The sequence below is a fragment of the Rana temporaria genome, chromosome 3, assembly GCF_905171775.1.
Source record: "Rana temporaria chromosome 3, aRanTem1.1, whole genome shotgun sequence".
Lineage (NCBI taxonomy): Eukaryota > Metazoa > Chordata > Amphibia > Anura > Ranidae > Rana > Rana temporaria.
The window spans coordinates 376,029,799-376,051,321 of NC_053491.1; the positions used below are offsets into that span (position 1 = coordinate 376,029,799).

The window sequence follows — 21,523 nt, forward strand, 5'->3', positions numbered from 1 at the left end:
ATCCTCCACCGTAAGAATAAGCTGCTTACCAAACGGCAAGCCTTTATTGCAATTGGCTATAGCCCAGCCACGGCCTTTCAATCCTCTGGATACTCAGGGTGGAACACTTGTGTTAAGCAGCGAGATCCAAGCCTCAGCAATGGGTTGGAAAAGAGTTGCGGTTCACTCTCGTTACCCCCCTCACAGGACAACAGCAATCAAGCGGTCCAGACACATATACCGAAAGATAAAGAAGGGGCACAATAGCGTAATACCGCAGGATAAAAATATTTATTAAAAGTAATGTACTTACATCAGTACGAGTAAAAACAGCGTGTGACAGTAAAAAGTAAAGCCGGCCGGCTTGAGGAGCCCTCCTCCTTGGCGTGGTGACGTCACTGACGCAGCCTCCCAGACGCGTTTCGTCACTAATGGACGTTTTCAATGGGGGTAGGGCTAGCAGCAGTGAGACACCTTCATATAGCGGCCACTCAATGTAAACGGCGATCCATGGGAACAGACCCCGCCATTTTTGTTGAGGGAAAGTTTGCCCATACTACCGCGCTTAACGTGCGCGGCTTAGAGCAGAGAATGTTAGTCTTTTTTAGTATCAGTACCCCATTACCGCAGAGTGAACTTCCCACTCGCCGCAAAAAAGGCAATAAAAAAGAAAAGATTTTAAAATTTGTAGAACCTACGTGTTCAAAAAACAGCTGGCCAATTTCTGTCGGACCGAATGCCACACAACATTCTGCCCATGTGTACAGGGCATAACAAAGAATTAAAAATTTCAGGGAATGTTTTGTACATTGTATGGTAATGCACTTAAAAACTGTCCCCAAAGTGTCCCTATAGTGTATTGTTCAGCAAGCTATAAGAAATACTAGCTGCCTTTTGAGTCCCCATGTATAACCCTGCTCCAAAGAAACAAGAAGGGTAAGAATTTTATTTTTTTTATCCTGTGTGAATGGGCACATATAACTAACATTTAGTGAAAGTTTTTCAAATTTGGCTGGAAAACACTTGAAATCTGATATCAACTGATTTGTAAGCTTTTTGTAGATACAGATGAGAAGGAAGCGTTGAGGTGGTGGTTTTGTACCCCGATGACCCCTGAGGTTCATCAGCTTCCCTGAGGGCAAATTGCAAACCTGTTATCTAATATTCTGGGAGATCTGGTCTGTGATTGCATGTCTGAGTTAAAATTGGATATTGGAAGTTAGCTTCAAGCGGTTTGGAGATTTCTTGAGGAATGTAAGTGCTTAATAGCTCCCTGGTCATTGCCTTTTATCATGATGTCTTGGCTATCACTATCCAGAATGACGGAATTCCCAAGGACATAGGCCGGTATTCCAAACATCCAGTAATGGATGGGGGCACTCATAAATTCTGAAATGATAATGGACGACAGGCCCTAACAGGTCCACATCCAGGGGTTGCCACAGATGGTTTGTGTCGAACTGACAAACATTGAATTCTGCATGATAACAATGAAATATTTTCGGGAAAATACTCAAAGGCCTTTTAAACTGAGTGATATCTACCCGATGTCTTTACTATTTATAATGTATTTTTACTATTGCTCAAGTTTAATAGTAAGACCTTGTATACACGACCGAGTTTCTCTGCAAAAACCAGCAAGAAACTTGCTGGTATTTTTTTTTGCCGAGGAAACCGGTCGTGTGTACACTTTTCGACGAGGAAACTTTTGAGGATCTCGTCGAGCCAAAAAGAGAGCATGTCTTCTTTTTCCTCGACGGGTATGGAGAAATTTGGCTCGCCGTGATCCTTGACAGCCTAACAAGGAACTCGACGAGCAAAACGATGTGTTTCGCCCGTCGAGTTTCTCAGTCGTGTGTACGAGGCTTTAATGTCGATGTAAGATTGCTGAAGTGCATGAAGACAGGAATTGGCTAAAAGGGAATGGAGGAGATCAGCAGCACTGAGGTGCAAGACCAGATAAAAAAATGATGAAACAGGATTCTTTGGTGGAAAATGGCAACTGTTTATGTTACGCAGTGCACAACGCAAACTAACTGTCATCCAATTAGCGTGTTGAGTAAATGCAGTTTGTGTTGATGCTTTCCTGGAAGTCTGACGGGTTTTCTCTATTGTCTTCACAGAAACATGAGCTCAGCAGGCCCGGAGGGACGACAAGCCATGAGAGACTGTGATGGCCTCATTGACTCCCTTGTACATTACGTCAGAAAGAGTATCGCTGACTACAAACCAGACGACAGGGTAATTCCTACATTAACTATAGATTTCTCGGTTCATGTTCGGCATCAAGAGAAAACAGTGTAACATTGTATAGCGTGTAGTAGTTTTCTAAACTTTTTTTATGTTTTAGTCCTTCTCCTTTTTAGATGCTTTTCTCTTGAATATACAGTATATCCAGGTTGATTTGTTTGAATTTGGGTCTCTGTCTTAGCTTGGCTGACTGTGGGCTCATTCTGTCGCTTCTGGGGTGCTGATCCCACCCCAGGACGATAGGTGGCAGCAGTGGTGTCAAGGTTTGGGTGCTTTTCCCCAGCAGCCTATCAGGAGGGGGTTTCCTCGCAGTGCATGCTGGGAGCAGAGGCAGATCCAGAGTCTAGACTCGGGAGGGGCTCTATCAGAAAATATTTTTTTTGGGGGTAATTTATCAGGGAAATGGCTGGTGTTAGCGCTTCAATGATCACAGCACCATGGTTGTTTTGGTGTCAGGATGATTGAAATGCTCTATTTCTATTATTAGATTGTACTATAAAATGAAATGGTTCAACTCACCATAATGTAGAATCAGTGGGAGCCCCGAGTGTGTCACTTGCCACGTCACCTGCCACATGTCGCAGATTGTCACTTGCCACATCACCTGCCACACGTTGCGGATTGTCACTTGCCACGTCAGCTGCCACACGTTGCAGATTGTCACATCACCTGCCACAAGTTGCAGAATGTCACTTGCCTGCCACCAGATGCAGATTGTCACTTGCGACGTCGCCTGCCACATGTTGCAGATTGTCACTTGCCACAAGTTGCGGATTGTCACTTGTCACGTCACCTGCCACATGTTGCAGATTGTCACTTGCCATGCCACCTGCCACAAGTTACGGAATGTCACTTGCCTGCCACCAGATGCAGATTGTCACTTGCCACGTCACCTGCCACAAGTTGCAGATTGTCACTTGCCACGTCACCTGCCACATGTTGCAGATTGTCACTTGCCACATCACCTGCCACAAGTTGCGGAATGTCACTTGCCTGCCACCAGATGCAGATTGTCACTTGCCACCTCACCTGCCACACCTTGCTGATTGTCACTTGCTAAGGTGGTGTTTTGCTTGTCAGTGTCAGGCAGCAGAGAGATGATGTAATCTCTATGCTGCCTGCACAGTGAGGGCGGAAGTTACTGCAGGGATGCAAGGCGGGCTCAGGGCGGTGAGAAATGATGTCATCTCTCTGCTCCCCCCCCCCCGGCCACCGGCTTGTTGATTGGCCAGCTGCCCTCACATCCACAGAGCCGACCAGCTGACCTCCCACTCTTTGACTCTCACTCGCCACGGAGCCACCCGCTCAGACTCTCCGGTGCCCGCAAATTCCGCAACTACCGCCCACTCGGACTCTTCGGCGCCCGCGAATTCCGCAACTAACACAAATTTCTCGGGGGTGGCAATTGCCCTGTTCCCCCCCCCCCCTGGATCCGCCCCTAGCTGAGGGAGGGTATTTATGGGACAGACGCCATTGGTCTAGGTCATCTTCCAGTGTGGCACCCACATTTAGGGTGACCACATCACAGCGCCCCAGCGAAATGGCCTTCCAGGCCGGGGTGCATGTGCCACACGGTGTTCGTGGTTTCTGAGACCACGTTGGTCCGAGATCATTTGAGCTGTGGCTGGGCTCCAGTGATCGACTGGGTCCCCAATCCTGAGAAGATCCCAAGCGTTGTTCCTTTGAGGAAGCTGTTCGGTGGGGAGTCCACCTGAGGAGAGCCAAGAGAGGCTGGCGATCCAATAGGGTCTCGACAATCCACCGGGGATCAAGGTAACCGGGTACTGAAAGGCTGGACGTTGGTCACCTAACAGTCGGTAACTTAACTGCAAACTACCTAAAGGAGATCCAGGCTCAAAGTCTATCAAGGAGGATTATCTCCGCTACCTCGAATCTAAGGAGGGTCTGTGGCAGAGACTTTTTCCTTAAAGTTCCGAGCGATACTCTGGCTGCCAGGTCAATGAGAGAGGCCTGTCCAGGTACGCTATACCCACTCCGGCTGGAGTGGCGAAGAAAACAAAGTGTTGTTGGAAGCAGGACTGTTTCCTTATTGCTACGCCTGAGTCTTCTGCTTTTTCTTCTACTGCATCTTTACTCTTCACCACAAGTTTTATTGTTTTTACCCGGCTGGGTAATAAAGAGCACAGAAAAAGACACCTGTCGTGAACATTTCGTTACTGCTGCTTTCACCATACACCCTTATGCAGACGAGACCGCCGGACTGTATCCGCGGATAAATCCTCTCGAGGATTTCCGCGGATTTGGATCCGATGGAGTGTACTCACCATCGGATCGAAATCCGCGCCGAAATCCCATTGCGATGACGTGTCGCGCCGTCGCCGCGATGATGACGCGGCGACGTGCGCGACGTTGTCATATAAGGATACCCACGCATGCGTCGAATCATTACGACGCATGCGAGGGAGGGAATCGGACGGATCGATCCGGTGAGTCTGTACAGACCACAGGATCGATCAGCTGAAGCCGATTCCAGCGGATAGATTTCTTAGCATGCTAAGAAATTTTTATCTGCTGGAAATCGGTCGGGCCGAAAAAAATCAGCGGAAAAAGATCCGCTGGGATGTACACACCAGCGGATCTATCCGCTGGAACTGATCCGCAGATCAATTCCAGCGGATAGATCCTCTCGTGTGTACAGGGCCTTAGACGGCGGAGGAGTCACGAGGTAACATGCCACCCAAAACAAACCAGCAGCTCCTTCAGGGGTAGTGCTACATCTATATATATAAAACTCAACGTGTGTATGTATGTATGTATGTATGTATGTATGTTCCAGCATCACGTCCAAACGGCTAAAGATATTAACATGAAACTTGGCACACATGTTACTTATATGTGAGCAACAAACATAGGATAGGTGGTTTAACCCTTACCCACCCCCATTTGCCATGGTCAGGGTTTTCCTTTAAAGTCCCATTCAACTCTATGGGAAATACCAGTTACTTCATAACTTCCAAACGGCTGTAGATATTTCGATAACACTTGGTCACATGTTACTTATATGTCCACTTAAACTATAGGATAGTTAATTTATCCCTTAACTACCCCCATTTGTGAGGGTCGGGGTTTTTGTTTAAAGTCCCATGCAAATCAATGGGAAATGTATGTTCCCACATAACTTCTGTACGCCTGGAGATATTTCAATAATACCTGGTACACATATTACTTATATGCCAAATAAAAATATATGACAGTTAAATTAACCCTTACCTACACTCTTATATAAAAGATGGGTATATTTATATTACTATGATTTTCCTCCCCAAAAGGTTAAGATAGGAAGACCGGGCAACGCCGGGTATTCAGCTAGTATATTTATATATATATATATATATATATATATATATATATATATATATATATATATATATATATATATATATATATATATATATATACTGTATATTCATTTAAATATGGAGGTTTCCTATTTATTTTACTTTAAATACAGAACAGTGTAATTCCCATACAACATTTCTGTTTTCAAGGATTATCTTCCTTTCCCTGTCTTCCCCATCTTCCCTTTCTTATCTAATTGTAATTTTCCTTCCATATTCTAGTTTTTTTCCTCATTTGTTTTTTACTTATTGTGGTTCATCGCAAACTAATGTGCACAGAGGTTTAAAGCGGTTGTAAAACCATCATTTTTTTTTTCTTTTTATAAAAACCTGCAAGACAAACGCATAAAGAGCAATTATGACTAGCATACTAGCTCATTATGAATTACTTATCTTAGATCGAAGCCCTCAAAGCCGTCCTCGTCTCCCCCTCCTGCCGCAGATATCTCTCCAGAAGGTTACTTCCGGGTATCGCCGCTCCGGCGCTGTGATTGGCCAGAGCGGCGATGACGTCACTCCGCGGATTGCGCGCAGGAGTCGTCAAAGCGGGCATTAGCCATTGAGAAAACCGGCCTTCTCAATGCGCATGCACCATAGACAACGGTGTATTCCTTTTGGCAAATATCTCCTAAACCGTGTAGGTTTAAGAGATATTGCAAACACCTACAGGTAAGCCTTAATCTAGGCTTACTTGTAGGTGTAGCTTCAAACAGAGGGTTTACAACCACTTTAAGATATTTTATACACATTGTATATATTTAATATAATTGTTGTTGTTGTTGTTGTTGTCCTCCACTGCCTTTCCGGAGCTTGCTTAAGTGGTCGTAAACCCTTAGGCCTTGTACACACGATAGGATAGCCAGAGGACAACGGTCTGAAGGATCGTTGTCTTAGGTTAACCTATGAAGCTGACTGATGGTCCATCGTGCGTACAAACCATCAGTTAAAAAAACGATCGTGTCAGAACGCGGTGACGTAAAACACAACGTCGTGCTGAAAAAAACGAAGTTCAATGCTTCCAAGCATGAGTCGACTTGATTCTGAGCATGCGCAGGTTTTTAACCAATGCTTTTGCATACTAACGATCGTTTTTGACCTATCGGTTACCAGTCCATCGGTTAAATTTTAAAGCAAGTTCTAATTTTTTTTAACCTAAGGTTAAATAACCTATGGGGCCTACACAGGATCGGTTTGGACTGATGAAAACGGTCCTTCAGACCGTTGTTCTCTGGCTATCCTATCATGTGTACAAGGCCTTACAGACCACTTTAACCTACAGGTAAGCCTAGATTAAGGCTTACCTGTAGGTGCAACAAATATCTCCTAAACCTACACGGTTTAGGAGATATTTGCAGAAAAGACTGCACCGATCTCTACGGTGCATGCGCAACGGCGCAGGCACACTGAACGTGCCGTTAGTGAAGGCGAATGTGCCGTCACTGACGGCTCTCGCGCACATGCGCGGGAGTGACATCATTGTGGCTCCGGCCAATCACAGCGCTGGAGCCGCGATACCCGGAAGTCACTCGGGTATCATGGCGGCATCGGGGGAGAGGAACGAGATGGGCTTCGATCTCAGGTAAGTAATTCATAATGAGCTAGTATGCTATGCATACTAGCTCATTATGCCTTTCTCTTGCAGGTTTTTTTTTAATACATGTTTTAGAGGGTTTACTTCCTCTTTAATTGTTTTGTTTTCTGTCATTCTCTTCCCCTTTTTCCTTCCTAGTTTACCAGCATCAGGGTTTTTCCCAACTTTGCGTTAGGTGGGCAAAGTATTCAGGTTTCAGCTTCAGGGTCTGTCCTTCCAGTGAATATTCAGGGTTGATTTCCTTCAGGATTGACTGGTTTGTTCTTCTTGCCGTCCAAGAGAATTTGTTAGAATTCCATGTACTTTAAAAAGGAATATGAATAAAGAGATGTTTGAATTAAATGTGATAGTATAATGGAACAACGAAGAAAAGGATTTCCTCTGAATGCAAACTGGCTCATTGATGACATTTTGGAAAGACGTGCCCACTCCAAGGGCGGATATGCCATTTGTGCTGCACAATGGCCCTCTGGGACTTTGGGGTCCAGTTGTACTAGTTGTGGGTCAGATGGGTGCAGGGACACCTCTGGCTGTCACAAGGATTTGGACAATGCTCACTTCTAGCTATTGGTCATTCAATACACTTTTAATAAATATTTTTACTTTGTCAGCAGCTGAACCAAAAAATTGGTTCTGCACAGGGGATCCTTGGTGACACTGTCCAATACTTGTCCACACTAATGCCGCGTACACACGATCATTTTTCAACATGAACAACGTTTTTCCAACTTCATCATTAAAACGACGTTGCCCACACACCATCGTTTTAAAAAAATGCTCTAGCAAAGCGCGGAGAAGTACAACACGTACGACGGCACTATAAAGGGGAAGTTACATGCGGATGACGCCACCCTTGGGGCTGCTTTAGCTGATTCCGTGTTAGTAAAAGACGATTTGCGCTTTTCTGTCTGTTACAGCGTGATGAATGTGCTTACTCTATTATGAATGGTAGTTTTACCAGAATGAGCGCTCCCATCTCATGACTTGCTTCTGAGCATGCGCAGGTTTTTAACATCGTTTTAGCCCACACACGATCATTTTTTCTCGAAAAACGACATAGTTTAAAACGTCGTTAAAAAATGCAGCATGTTCGAGAATTTTTTTTGTCGTTTTTCAGAACCGAAAAATTATGTGAAGCCCACACACGATCATTTTAAATTAAATTTTTTAAAAACAACATTTTTTTTATGCCGAAAAATTATCGTGTGTACGGGCCATAAAGCCAAACTTGTGAATGACAACCGTAGTCTTTCTCTCTTTGACTTTTAACCCGGGCTGTTACTAGAGTACTATAAGGAGGGTTATCTCTGGGGTTTTGTGTAAGTTATTCAATTAACAGTTTATTTAAGGCTAATAATCTGTCCCATTGTATTACTACATTCTAGGCCACAGAAAACTGTGTGTGTATCTTGCACAACTTGTCATACCAGTTGGAATCTGAGCTGCCAGCCCGATACAGCAAGTATTTCTATGTACAGAACAGGAATGAGGATCAGAGCGACACAAGTATTGGCTGTTTTGGTGGTCGTAGTAGGAAAGTTAAAGAGGTGAGTGTGGAGATACGACCTGTCCTCAAATACAGCGTGCTTTTTACATAAAAAATAAAACTGAAAGAAAATGGAAGACTGGAGACATTATCCATGTTATCCAGTCAGGTTGTTCTGTTCATTGTTTATTGTGTTGTTTTTTAGTTCGGAATCCTAAACACCTTTTTATTAAAGTAATTGTAAAGCCTCTGTTTAAATAAAAATATGATATACTTACCTGTTCTGTACAATGGTATTGCACAGAGAAGTCTCTTGCCACCTCTTCTGGAGTCCCCTTTCGGCACTGTCTGCTCCTCTTCTTGTGCCGAGAGGGTACCAGTGCAGGTGTGCTCCTAAGCAGGGCTGTGTGCTTCCATAGGCACATGCATCTGAGCCCTCATCGCCTGACTGACAGCAGCAGGAGCCAATGGCTCCCTCTGCTTTCAGTGCCACCTGTAAAAGCAAGAAGTGAGAAGAGCTGCAGGTGTGCACAGTGCGAGAGATGACTTGGGTAAGGGTTGGGGGAGCACATCAAATGGTGCAGGACAGTGGTGGCCAAACCATAACCCATGTGCCCGGCCCCTAATCTACATGCAGGGTGCCAGACACATGGGTTCCAATTGTTTTTTGTTTCGTTTTTTAATAACATAATTGGAGCCTGAGGCTCTAATTGACTATAAAAAAGGGTGGACTCGGGGCGTTGTTTTTTTGAGTTGATCTGCATATTCCCATCCATCACCCATTGGGGGGGTTCGTCTTCTGCGCGCGCATGCATTTGTTGGCCACCTCCCCACTTGTGCATGGGATAAAGTAAGGTAGAACATTTTTTAACTCTAGAATCACTTTAAGTCTGCTTTCCTAAAGTGGACTGCGCATTAGCATTACGAAACTGCATGATTAGAACACAGCATATGGAATACCCAGATATCATTTGTAATTCTCCTGTTTTTACAGCAGTGGGGAGACACCCCAGTACCAGAGGAAGTCAGCAACCCACGAGGGGTTGAATGGCTGTGGAACTCTATTGTTGTACGAATGTATCTGTCACTCATTGCCAAGAGCACCCGAAATTACACGCAGGAAGCATCCCTGGGATCGCTTCAGAATCTTACCGCTGGTAATGGATCGGTAAGGACTGCTCTCCTTAAGGGGAATATATATTTGTGTAGTTTATTGCATTCATTACTTAAATAAATATACAATTTATGTTAGATATTAAGTTTTGTACAGATATACATATTACCTATTATCTAATGCATGAGTTCTTTATGAAATTTCTCTTCATCTCCAGTGCTAAAAACAGTCCTGAATAAAAGAGGATATCCTGTTAGCTATCATGTGATTCTGCAGCAGGTAGAGAAATAGAATAGCAGCATATGCTAATGTGATTTACAACTTTAAAGAGACCCTGTCACCAATGTGAAAAATTGCAATTGCAAGCACAGAAAAATATTAACTGCTTAGTTGCAGTGTTTTTTTCCTTTCCATCGGTTATTTTTTATTCCATTGCAATGTGACTTTAAACTTGCTAAGAAATAGGACTACTCCAGGAAGAGTAAAGACCAGTCCTAGAATGCAGGGGATCAGGAGTGCGTTGCGTTTAGAATGCAGGGTTTAGGAGTGGGTTGCACTCATAATGTAGGGGATCAGAAGTGGATTGCGCTCAGAATGCAGGGATGGGGGGGGGGGTTGATGTGAAGGGTGGTAGAGGACACTGCTACGGGGGTGACCCTGCCCGTAACAGTGTCCTCTGCCCCTTCACATCACCCCCCCCCCACACACACACAGAGTGTGCCCCCCCCCTTTTCCCAATACCAGTAACCTCTGCCCCCCTTCCCTCCCCTACCATAACACAGTGTCCTACCTGTTTCCAGCGGAGACCATGAGGCAGAGGGCAGGAGATGGCAGAGTGACTATATAAAAATATTAGCAAGCTGGTAATTGGTTGCTTAGGACCACCAGCAGTTTAACATAAAAAGTTAATTTGGCCAGCTCCTCCTCCCGCACTCCATCCTGAGCTGTGCTTCCTCCCCGATCTCCGCTGTTCACTGATCATAGTGGCAGAGGAGGATGTAAGCAGGAGGGAGGGAGAGAGAGAGACTGGGACATAGATGGTGTGGCGGAGCTGTGGAAGAGGCTGGAGGCTGTGAGGGGAGACAAGGACCGCCACATAAAAGGCGAGGGTCCGCAGCGCAGGAACCTGTTCGCGGCCTACCTGTAACCTGCCTGCGGTTGACCGCGATCGAGGGGTTGCCAACCCCTGCTATAGAGTGTCACTTGAGTGACAGCTCTGAGTTTGCTGGGGTTGCTGACATCTCATCCAAGATGGCAGCAACCAGTAACAGCCTTGGGCATTTTAGATGTCTACACCAGCAAATCTTTTACAGGTAAATAACATGCCTAAACTACATTAAAGAGGAACTGAGGCTGACCTCCCCATTTATTTATTTTGCTCTGCTTACCTGATGGTGATATCTGGACATTTCAGATAGTCACTCATCCAGTGGATCCATCGTTGACCCGCTGAGATCATCGCATGCTCAGCCACAGCTCCGTCTCATGCCGCCATGTTTTCTCTGACATCATCGAGAGGCTTGCCGGTGTTCTGGCGAATACGTTTCCCCCGGCGGATATGGACCCCCCCTGTACTGCGCAGGCATGAACTAAGCTCCGAAAATAGCCGAGCGTAGAGCTGAGAGTCAGCTCTAGACGGCGCCTGCACAATGACGGGCGGGTGCTTTTCAAATGTCGATGTAACTAGTTATTTCAGCAGGTCCAGGGCGACGTGGACAAGTGGCCAGTCGGCCTCACGTCCTCGCTTCGCTTGGATGGCTCGCTTTGCTCGCTCGGCCTCCTGGCTCTTTTTTTTAACATTCTCCATGTCCATGGGGATGTTAAAGGGGAGTTCCACCCACAATTTCACTTTTTAAATATAAATACCCCTGTAATACACAAGCTTAATGTAGTCTAGTAAAGTTAGTCTGTAAACTAAGGTCCGTTTTGTTAGGTTGTTGGAGCATTTAGTTTGTTTATAATCTAGAAATAGACCGTGGCCATCTTAAGTGTGGGCATCATGAAGCCAGACTGTATGACTTCCTGGATTTCAGCCTTGCAGATCTTGCACATGCTCAGTGCTGCACAAGCGATGTAATAGGTTTCAGTCAGGTTTCCATAGCAACGGGAGTGTCAGAGGAAGTTGCCGCCCCTTCTCTATGCAAATAGGCTATTTGCAAGGACTACTGGGATACATGATGCCTATCCCAGAAACCCTTGCGAATAGCCTTGTGACTTAATAGCCTAGGCTAATAAGGAGGAGGAAGTAATGAAGGACTACAAAATAAAGGTATTTACAAGCAACAAAATAAATAAAAAGTGTCCATTCTGAACACTATGAGATTAGGGCATGCAGCACAGACAAAAATGGGTGGAACTCCACTTTAAGGAATGAGCCTGGATGTTGGTGTGTGCGCAGGTGCCATCTAGAGCTGACTCTCAGCTCTACATATTCGGCATTTCCACCGGGGGGAACTTTTTTGACAAGACACTGACTCTTCTGGGTTCAGCGGGCGGGCCTATTGATGACGCGCCGATAGGCCCGCCCCCTCCTCCTGTTCGTCAATGAAAACCTATGCCTCTTGGGATATGTGACATGCAAGGGTAGGTGGGGTGGACCTAACATAAAAAAGAAGAAAAAATACCTAAACAAAAGAAAAAAAAATATGCCCTATTCCAGCAGAGGAAAGGAGGAGGGGCGGAGAGGCCGGATTGTCGTCAGGAAGGGAGAAGGTCCACTTTAAATGCATATATCTTATGGGAAGATTGTTGTTGAAATGAATAGTCTGGTAACAGGGTCTCTTTAAGTACACATTTGCTTTGTAGCAATAAAAGGTGAATGTTGGCTAATGAACGCATTATACTGAACACGAACAGCAATGTGGTTTCTAAATGCTGCAAATTTTCTGATGTGGTATTTAGCTGTAAAAAAAAAAAAAAAACATTCAATTCTCAGTACATTAAACATTTGTCAACTTTTAAATACGCCCATAAGCAACTCTGACTGTGGAAGTGTAAACATGGTGGGAAAATAACGGTACTTTCACAGTGATTTATGTCTGCTACTTCTCTGGGCTTCAGATTAAAATGTCCTTTCTGACAGAAAACAAATCATCCGGGAGAGATGTGACCTTTTCTCTGTCATCGCCTCGTAAAATGAACATAACACTGACTTTCCTCAGTTACTGTCAGACAATGACGACTGACAAGTTCATTGTTGTAAAGTGAACATGCTAGTAGAAGTATCTAAACTATAAAAATTGCCAACAAGCCAATGAACAGTAGTGATGAGAGAACTGAGCAAAGTTCGATTTGCTAGATGTTGGCCAAAAACGCTAAACAAAGTGCTGTACTCCATTAAAGTCTAATGCCTCGTACACACGGCCGAGAATCTCGTCGTAAAAGAAACCTTGTTTTCCTCGACGAGATTCTTGTCAAGCTTTCCTTGCATACACACTGTCGAGACAAAATCTTGTCGTTCTCAAACGCGGTGACGTACAACACGTACGATGGCACTATAAAGGGGAAGTTCTATTCCACTGGCGCCACCCTTGGGGCTGCTTTTGCTAATCTCATGTTACCGCGTGTTAGTAAAAGTTTGGTGAGAGACGATTCGCGCTTTTCAGTCTGTTACAGCGTGACAAATGTGCTATCTCCATTACGAACGGTACTTTTACCGAAGGTGCGCTCCCGTCTCATACTTTATTCTGACCATGCGCGGGTTTCTTAGCATACACACAAGCGTGTTTTTCGTCGTAAACCAGCCCAACGAGGAACACGACGAAAAAATTGAGACTCCCGACGAGAAAAAAAGAGATCCATGACAGTTTAGTCTACGGAAAACATACACACGACGGTCGTGTGTACGAGGCATAAGGGAGACAAATCTTGTAAAGTTTATTGTGTAGCCCTTTTGGGCACTACCATGGGGAATACGTACCATCATATCAGGTGCCAGAGGGATGTGACCACATGTAAAAATTCTCAATAAACACCCTGCACATTGCTGCAGACCCCTAGATATTATTACCAAACCTTTGCATGACAGGCATTCATGGTTTGCATATATTGCAATACATGCTCAAGCTGGTCATAGGCATCAAAGTGATGCCTCTCAGGCCTGTCCCTAGTCTACTTTGCAATATAAATTATGGACTGGCCAGAGAGGGATCATTTTGTGTTATAACAGTGTGCAGAGGGTTAACTGAGAATTTTCAAAGATGTCCCCAATGTGTCAATTAGGACTCGTGTAGACAATTGCATAAAAAAATGTTGCTAGCACACCAACAAGCTTGTTTCAGAGTGCAAAGCACTTTATTCTTGTATCATCACATAGAAAAGCCACATTTTGGGACAGAACATCTTGGGTATGTGATCACTTGTTGGTGTCCTGACAACATATTTTTTAATGCTGTAGTGTACACCATGACCAGCCCAGAGTTGTTAGAGCATCCTCTTAAAGTGGAACTGTATGTGAGCACCACACACCAAAAATGCTATTTAAATAATTTTTTAATATTTAAAGCTAACTCACCCATCCATTCATGTCTCCATGCTTTATTTTTTTGTTAAGAAAGTTACTTTGAAAAAAAAACTAGCATTTCTGGCCATGGCCATCTTCAGTAAGGACCCATTCACACCAGAATGTGGTGCATGAAACCCAAGTTTAATGGCAGCTGCTCATATGGGATGCCGCCCCCCTAATCTCCATGCGCCCAGCCCCTAATCTCCATGCAGGGCACTGGATGCATGGATTTCTGTGTTGTTTTTTTTTTAGAACCACATGATCAGAGCCTGAGGTTCGAATTGGTTTAAAAATGGTGGGCTTGGGGCGCAGAGCTCTTGTGTGACATTAGTGAATGATTATTCATTTTGTCTTCCGGCTTCTCCTCCCAGCCAATCAGAAAGCAGGTCTTAAGACCCGATTGGCAGGGAGGAGAAGCGACCGGATTGTCCAGTAGGAGAAGCAGTGGGGAGGCTGCTGAGGAGAAGCAGCTGGGAAGCTGCCAAAGCTTGCCACGACCTGGATGGGGTAAGTAGTGCAGGCAGATCCGCCGATCTCTGGGGGAGGGCGCTGGGAGGTTTGTTTGCCACCCCCCAAAAAAAGTTGAGCACCACTGCTTACGTTCTGTATGCATTTCAAAAGTAGTCAATGTTGATTGAGAGAGTAAAGTTCTGCTTTAACCACATGGCTGATTCTAGTATAGTATGCGAATAGAATATAACTCATTTTCCAAAGAAGAACACAGACCAAAGCTTTAAACCTTCCCGACTGAAGTAGATATAAATGGAGTATCACTTTAAGACATTGAAGCCGTATCCAGATAGATGGGAATTACTGTCAACTTTTTTTGCACAGGTAGGGAAAGCAAAAAGGTATGAACAAAGTGATACCTTTTTAGTTGCTAAATATTAACAAATATTATAAATATTTGACAACTAAAGCCCAACTCAAGGTGGCCAAAAATATACAATCTGGCTGCACCCTCCCTTCCATCCCCATGGTATTCTCGGGCTAGGCTGTGCAATTAGTCTTGGGAGAATCCATGGTCACACAGGCTTTATCTCCAATGGTACTGATGGTTCTCACCAGTTCTCTGAAGTTGCTTTACTTCGCTGGCTGTGTTGTTGCCCCTCTCACCACCAAGAGTCTTCCACATTCCAGGGACTGTGGAAAATACTATGATCTACTTTGATTTCCCTTGTATAAAATGAGCATTAGACCCCATATTTGATGTGGGGTTGGGGGGGGGGGGTCGGAATCCTATTTAATTTTTTCCCCCAACATTGGGTTCAGCGTTAATATCTTTAGTTAGCCAATGAAAGGCATCAATGTAAGGCGGCTCATAGATGAATCAGTTTTTTGCATTCAACAAGTGGGTTGAACACAAAAAAATTACCTGATTCCCCCATCCACACTTTCGAGGTGGACTAGGGAATCCTCCCCGCTATTTCTTTGTATCCTGACAATGAGGAGACTTCCCCACCATCAGAATGCACTGATGAGCGTTGCAGGCTATAGCTTGCAGTGCAGATCTAGCAGGGAAAATCTGACAGGGTGGCAGTGTTGCCAACCTACCAGATTGAAATTTACTGGCACGACACCCCTAATTTACTGGCGCAGCCACGTTTTTTCTGGCATTTCACAAAAGTTGCTAAATTACATTTTTAGGTGCAAATGTCAGTATTTAGGCTACAAACAAGTACGCTAGACAAATAGCAATGTGATTTAAGGTAGATATCAAGGTAAGAAAACATATTTTTGTTATTTTCGATATAATAAGGGCAAATTATTTAGTCACATCACCCCCTGCCTTCATCCCCCTCTGCCACCAATGCCCCCTGCCTTCACCCTCGTCTGTGGTGCCACAATCTTCCCCTGCCTCCAATCTCCCTCTGCCTCCAATTTCCCTCTGCCTCCAATCTCTCCCTGCCTCCAATCTCCCCCAGCCCCCCTGCCTCCAATCACCCCCGCCTCCACCCCCCTCCACCAACACACCCTGCCTCCAATCACCCCCTGCCACTAACACCCCCTGCCTCCAATCTCCCCATGCCTCCATTGCCCCCTGTCCCCACCCCCTCTGCGGTGCCACCGCAGCCACCATCACCCCCTGCCTCCAATCACCTCCTGCCTCCAATCTCCATGCGCAGTTCCAAGCCGAACCGATCTTGGCTATTTTTACTGGCTCATTCCCACAACTACGGACATTTACGAACGGGGGGAAAAAGTGCCCGTTTTTACGAACTGTCCGTAAAAATACAGACGGTTGGCAACACTGCAGGGTGGTTGTACAGAAGTCTATCAATAGGTTGACTTCTGTACAGCCACAGTGCCTATTTAAGGATTTAAATTTGTCCAGTCCCTGCCGAACCAGCCACATTTCCATGTATTGTTCTTTGTGCCTCTTTGCTGTTGGCGCTTTAAAACAATAACTGACAACTGGATCATATATTATGCTTTGCTCTCTGCCCCAAATAGAGAGGTGGAGTGGTTTATGGATAAAGGGCAGACAAAGGGAAGGGTGGTTGATGGATTACTCGACCACCAATTCCCTCCTTCTTTCAACTAAGATGTTGTTGTTAGCGAAAGCTTTATGGGCCATCACTCAGCAGACATGGAGCTTGACCCCTATACATTGGATGGTGTTTTTTGCATCATAGCAGTTACAGAGAACAATGTGGTACTCCCTGGTACGGGAGAGGTGAGGGCCGTTGTCTTACAGCCGCATTCCTCTTGTAACAAAGGAATTTCCTTGTTGAACCATATCAGTGGAATGTTACTGAGGACCTTGGATAAAATTCTGACCTTCGCATTCACTGCTAATACATCCATGGTTAATGCCACAAACTGAAAACATTTTTTCCCACAAATGTTATATCTGTTTCAATGTATTTTTATCTGACACGCCAACTCCCCCAGTGATCATACTGCAACATTGGAACTTTGCAGCAAATCACAAGGTGAGATGCTGCAGTGTTTTTTTTTTTCTTCCTAATTATATCTGTGTAAGCAAGATATTCTGACATCAAACATGTTCTTTATACAATCTAAAGTCAGCCAGACGCCAGACAAATTATATAAGCTCTTGCCAGAAGAGACCATTTTGGACAGTTCTAAAAAACGAACTGATGTAGAAATATTGTAAAGCAACCACGCAATGTGTAATTTTTAGCAAAATTGAACTTTCAGTTTAATTGCTCCTTTATATCTAGGGAAGCAATAATAGTAAATATGCTTACCCGGTCCTCCACTCTTCCCTGCAGCTAGACTGCTCCCCACAGCTTTTGTAGACCTAGTGGTCTAGGGTCCTGACATCAAGATCAGAGCAGGGTTCATAGCCCTGCTCTGGACTTGAGAACACCCGAGAGATAATCCACCGCTGGATTGTGTGGAAGAGCTGTCTGCCAGGGGAGCAGAGGATCAAGTAAAACTTTTTTTCCCCTTATTAGCTCAGAGTTGGGATTTAAATTGTCACAAAACATTCCAGGTGCATCAACACCAAAGGTGTTAAGTTGTATGCTTTCTTTGGAAAGCAGCCACAGCATGAGTAGAAAAGCCTTAGGCCTCGTACACACGACCGAGGAACTCGTCGGGCGAAAACACATAGTTTTCCTTGTCGAGTTCCTTGTTAGGCTTGTCAAGGAACTCGACAAGCTTGCTTTGCGTACACACGGTCAAGACAAAATCTCCTCGTTCTCAAACGCGGTGACATACAACACATACAACGGCAGGGGAAGTTCGATTCCACTTGCACAACTCTTGGGGCTGCTTTTGCTAATCTTATGTGTTTGCGTGTTAAATAAAAGTTTGGTAAGAGACGATTTGCACTTTTCAGTCTGTTACAGCTTTAAAAATGTGTTATCTCCATTACAAACGCTACTTTTACTCCCATCTCATACTTTAATCTGAGCAAGCGCGGTTTCTTAGCATACACACGCTCGAGTTTCTCGTCGGAAACCAGCCCGACAAGGAACTCGACGAGCCAATTTGAGACTCCCATCGAGGAAATAGAGAACTTGCTCTCTTTTTGGCTCGTCGAGTTCCTCGACAGTTTCCTCGATGAAAAATGTACACACGACCGGTTTCCTCGGCAAAAAATCTCTCCCACCAAGTTTCTTGATGAATTCTGCCGAGGAAACCGGTCGTGTGTACGAGGCCTTACTTTAACATGAAAACATATCTAGATCCACTTTAAAATATCACATTACCACAAACGAATCCTAAACTTTCAGTTTAGGACAGCAACATAATTTCCAAGTGTATTGAAACAAAAAGTTTTCAAAGTCTTATTCCGCGTACACACGATCGGATTTTGCGTCAGAAAAACCTTGGATGGTTTTTCTGACGGAAATCTGCTCAAGCTTGGCTTGCATACACATGGTCACACAAAAGTTCTCTGAACTTTCGACCGTCAAGAACGCGGTGACGTACAACACTACGACAAGCCGAGAAAATAAAGTTCAGTGCTTCTGAGCATGCGTCGGAATTTTGCGTGTCGGAATTACTACAGACGATTGGATTTTCCAATAGGAATTTTTTCCACCCGAAAATTTGAGAACCAGCTCTCAATCTTTTGTTGGTGGAAATTCCGACAGCAAAAGTTTGATGGAGCATACACACGGTCGGAATTTCCATTCAAAGGCTCACATCGGACTTTTGCTGTCGAAATTTACGATCGTGTGTAAGGGGCATTACTGTATTTTCTTTAGAAATCAGCCACAGCCAGAGTAGAAATGCCTAGCCCCGGCTAGCATCCTGTAGAGAAGGACCTGTGTAGAAGCAGTGGCCTCTCTATAGAGGTACAACACGCCCCTACTGGGTTGGGCTCTCTATCATCCATTGTCAACATCTACTTCCTGAACTGAAATGCCAGCTAAGAGATAACACATTCATGTAAATCCTAGTGCTGTGCACAAATGTCCAAGGCAGCTCAGCCCCTGGTGCAACCTCTCACTTTGTGACCTGCTATCAATTTACAATGTTGCACTCTGATCGCTGGGAGAGAGGATATTGTGGAAATGCTTCCTGCTGCCCACAGCAGACTGATGTTATATCAGGCCGCGTACACACGGTCGGTCCATCTGATGAGAACGGTTCGAAGGACCGTTCTCATCGGTTAACCGATGAAGCGGACTGATGGTCTGATGTGCCTACACACCATCAGTTAAAAAAAAACGATCGAGTCCAATGCGGTGACGTAAAACACAACGACGTGCTGAGAAAAATTAAGTTCAATGCTTCTAAGCATGCGTCAACTTGATTCTGGAGGGTTTTTGAAAAATTATACTGTTGCTGTAGAATAAGATACATCAGGAATGTTGACAAAGAAAAAACAGTTACTCGAAAAAACGGTAATTGATGGTCGGATTTTGGAGGCAAGACGGGAATATATAAAAATGATAAGTTTTATTACAAAAATATATAATATATATATGGATAATATCCTCTGTGCATTAGGCGATGCACAGAGGATATTATCCATATATATATTATATATTTTATATGGTTTTATTATCTTTATTGTTTATGTCATATTTCATTTTTTATAAGAAAATTTATAATTTTTATATATTGCCGTCTTGCCTCCAAAATCCAACCATCAATTACCGTTTTTTCGAGTAACTTCATATTTACGGATGTGGCAAATGTGAGTGCTTTCCCCCCCTTCCCCCTTCCCTCCTTTTTTGTATTTTGATACATCAGGAATGTTCATGCAGATGTTTTAAGAAACTGGATGGTTCACTTTAAACATAACTAGATTCAAATCAGTGTCATTGTTATAACTTTTGTGGACTATGCCTAGATTTTCCTCCTATTTGAGACACAAATGGTAAAACTCATCAGAAGTTCTCTTGGATGTTACCATTGTTCCTATATTTTTCATTTATAGTAAAGCTTTGAAAGGAATAATTGGAACCCTCGCAATAGTTAAGGGAATGTGTACAGATCCCTAACATTTACCAGCACATTTCCCCAGAGATAAAAATCAAATTGTTAAGACTTATACTATTCCTACAGCTATCAAAAGTTTAAAATCAACCTTAAATATCTGTTGGCATTCTCAGTTATATGTGTTGTGTTTTTGCACAGATGCCATTCTCTGTTGCTCAGATGGTCGTTCAGAAAGAGAAAGGACTTCAGCATGTCCGAAATATGCTGTTTGGAAGCGATCCAGGAGTGAAGAGGACAACGGTTTCTTTGCTGCGGAACTTGTCACGCAATTCTTCTCTCCACAATGATATTGGTCAGTGTTATGGCAGTCATACAATTTATTGCTAGAGGACCAGTGCTATGTAGAGGATAATGAATATAATAGGCCCCACCTACGAGGAGCTTATTCCCTACAGTGCCTATCACAGCCATGAATACATATAAGGGAAAAAGTTTGGGTAGATGTCTGTTTACTGATGAGAGTATGGACTTGGATTCTAGAAAACATGCACAAAAACATTCTAAATTGAACACATCTGGTTTATATTGTAAAAGAGATAGAAGCACTCTGCCATAGATAAAAGTCCAGAATATTTTGTTAAATATCGCCAAGGAAAGGCCAACATGTTTTGGGAGTTATGAGAATCCCCACAGGGCTGCAGAGGACCTAAAGTCTAAAATCTGAACCAGAAGGTAACAGCGGCTCAGAAAATTTGATGCTAAAAGTTGCCTGGAGCTTTGGGTCTCACTTAGCTTTATTGTTATCCAGTCCAGATTTCAGACCTCAGCCCTGAAGAAGGAATAGTAAAGACTGGTTTCCTATCAATCATTTTTCATATCTGTATTGCAGCCACAGAACTGATGCCTGATCTAGTGCGGGCCTTGCCAGACTCTGTCCCAGAGTCCAACATTGCCAATGACACGACCGCGTCCCTGTGTTACGTCCTCAACAGTCTGATCAGCAGCAACTCTGAGAACGCAAGGCTTCTCCTTCAAAATGGCGGTATCCGCAAACTCATCAATCTTAGCAGCAGTGACGGGTGAGGACACTTAAAATAAAATTGTCCTTTAAATATACAGTACATTTCATCATTTTGAATAAATATATAAGTGACACTTGTACAGCAACTCCCATCTAATTATGAATGTTTATCTTCTCAGGACCATGGGGTCTAAAGCTGGAAAAGCCGCCTCACTTGTCCTGTACAATATGTGGTCACACCAAGAACTTCACAATGCCTACAAGAAGGTAAGAAGGTCTGCTAAGGACATCTTACCTAAATAAGTGGAGTTTTATTAACAAGCTATTGATAAAATATAGAGCTTTGGATAT

The 21,523-nt window shown here is 44.0% G+C and overlaps 1 protein-coding gene across 3 annotated transcripts in view; it reads left to right on the plus strand.

Moving 5' to 3' along the window:
* PKP2 (plakophilin 2) overlaps positions 1-21,523 on the plus strand; it is a 143,599-nt gene that overhangs the window by 119,381 nt on the left and 2,695 nt on the right. For all 3 annotated transcript variants that reach the window (XM_040345580.1, XM_040345579.1, XM_040345581.1), the window contains exons 7-12: positions 2,103-2,220; positions 8,565-8,726; positions 9,660-9,833; positions 20,350-20,503; positions 21,041-21,230; positions 21,352-21,439. In XM_040345580.1, the coding sequence (XP_040201514.1) occupies positions 2,103-2,220; positions 8,565-8,726; positions 9,660-9,833; positions 20,350-20,503; positions 21,041-21,230; positions 21,352-21,439 (886 nt within the window). The remainder of the gene's footprint in view (positions 1-2,102; positions 2,221-8,564; positions 8,727-9,659; positions 9,834-20,349; positions 20,504-21,040; positions 21,231-21,351; positions 21,440-21,523) is intronic.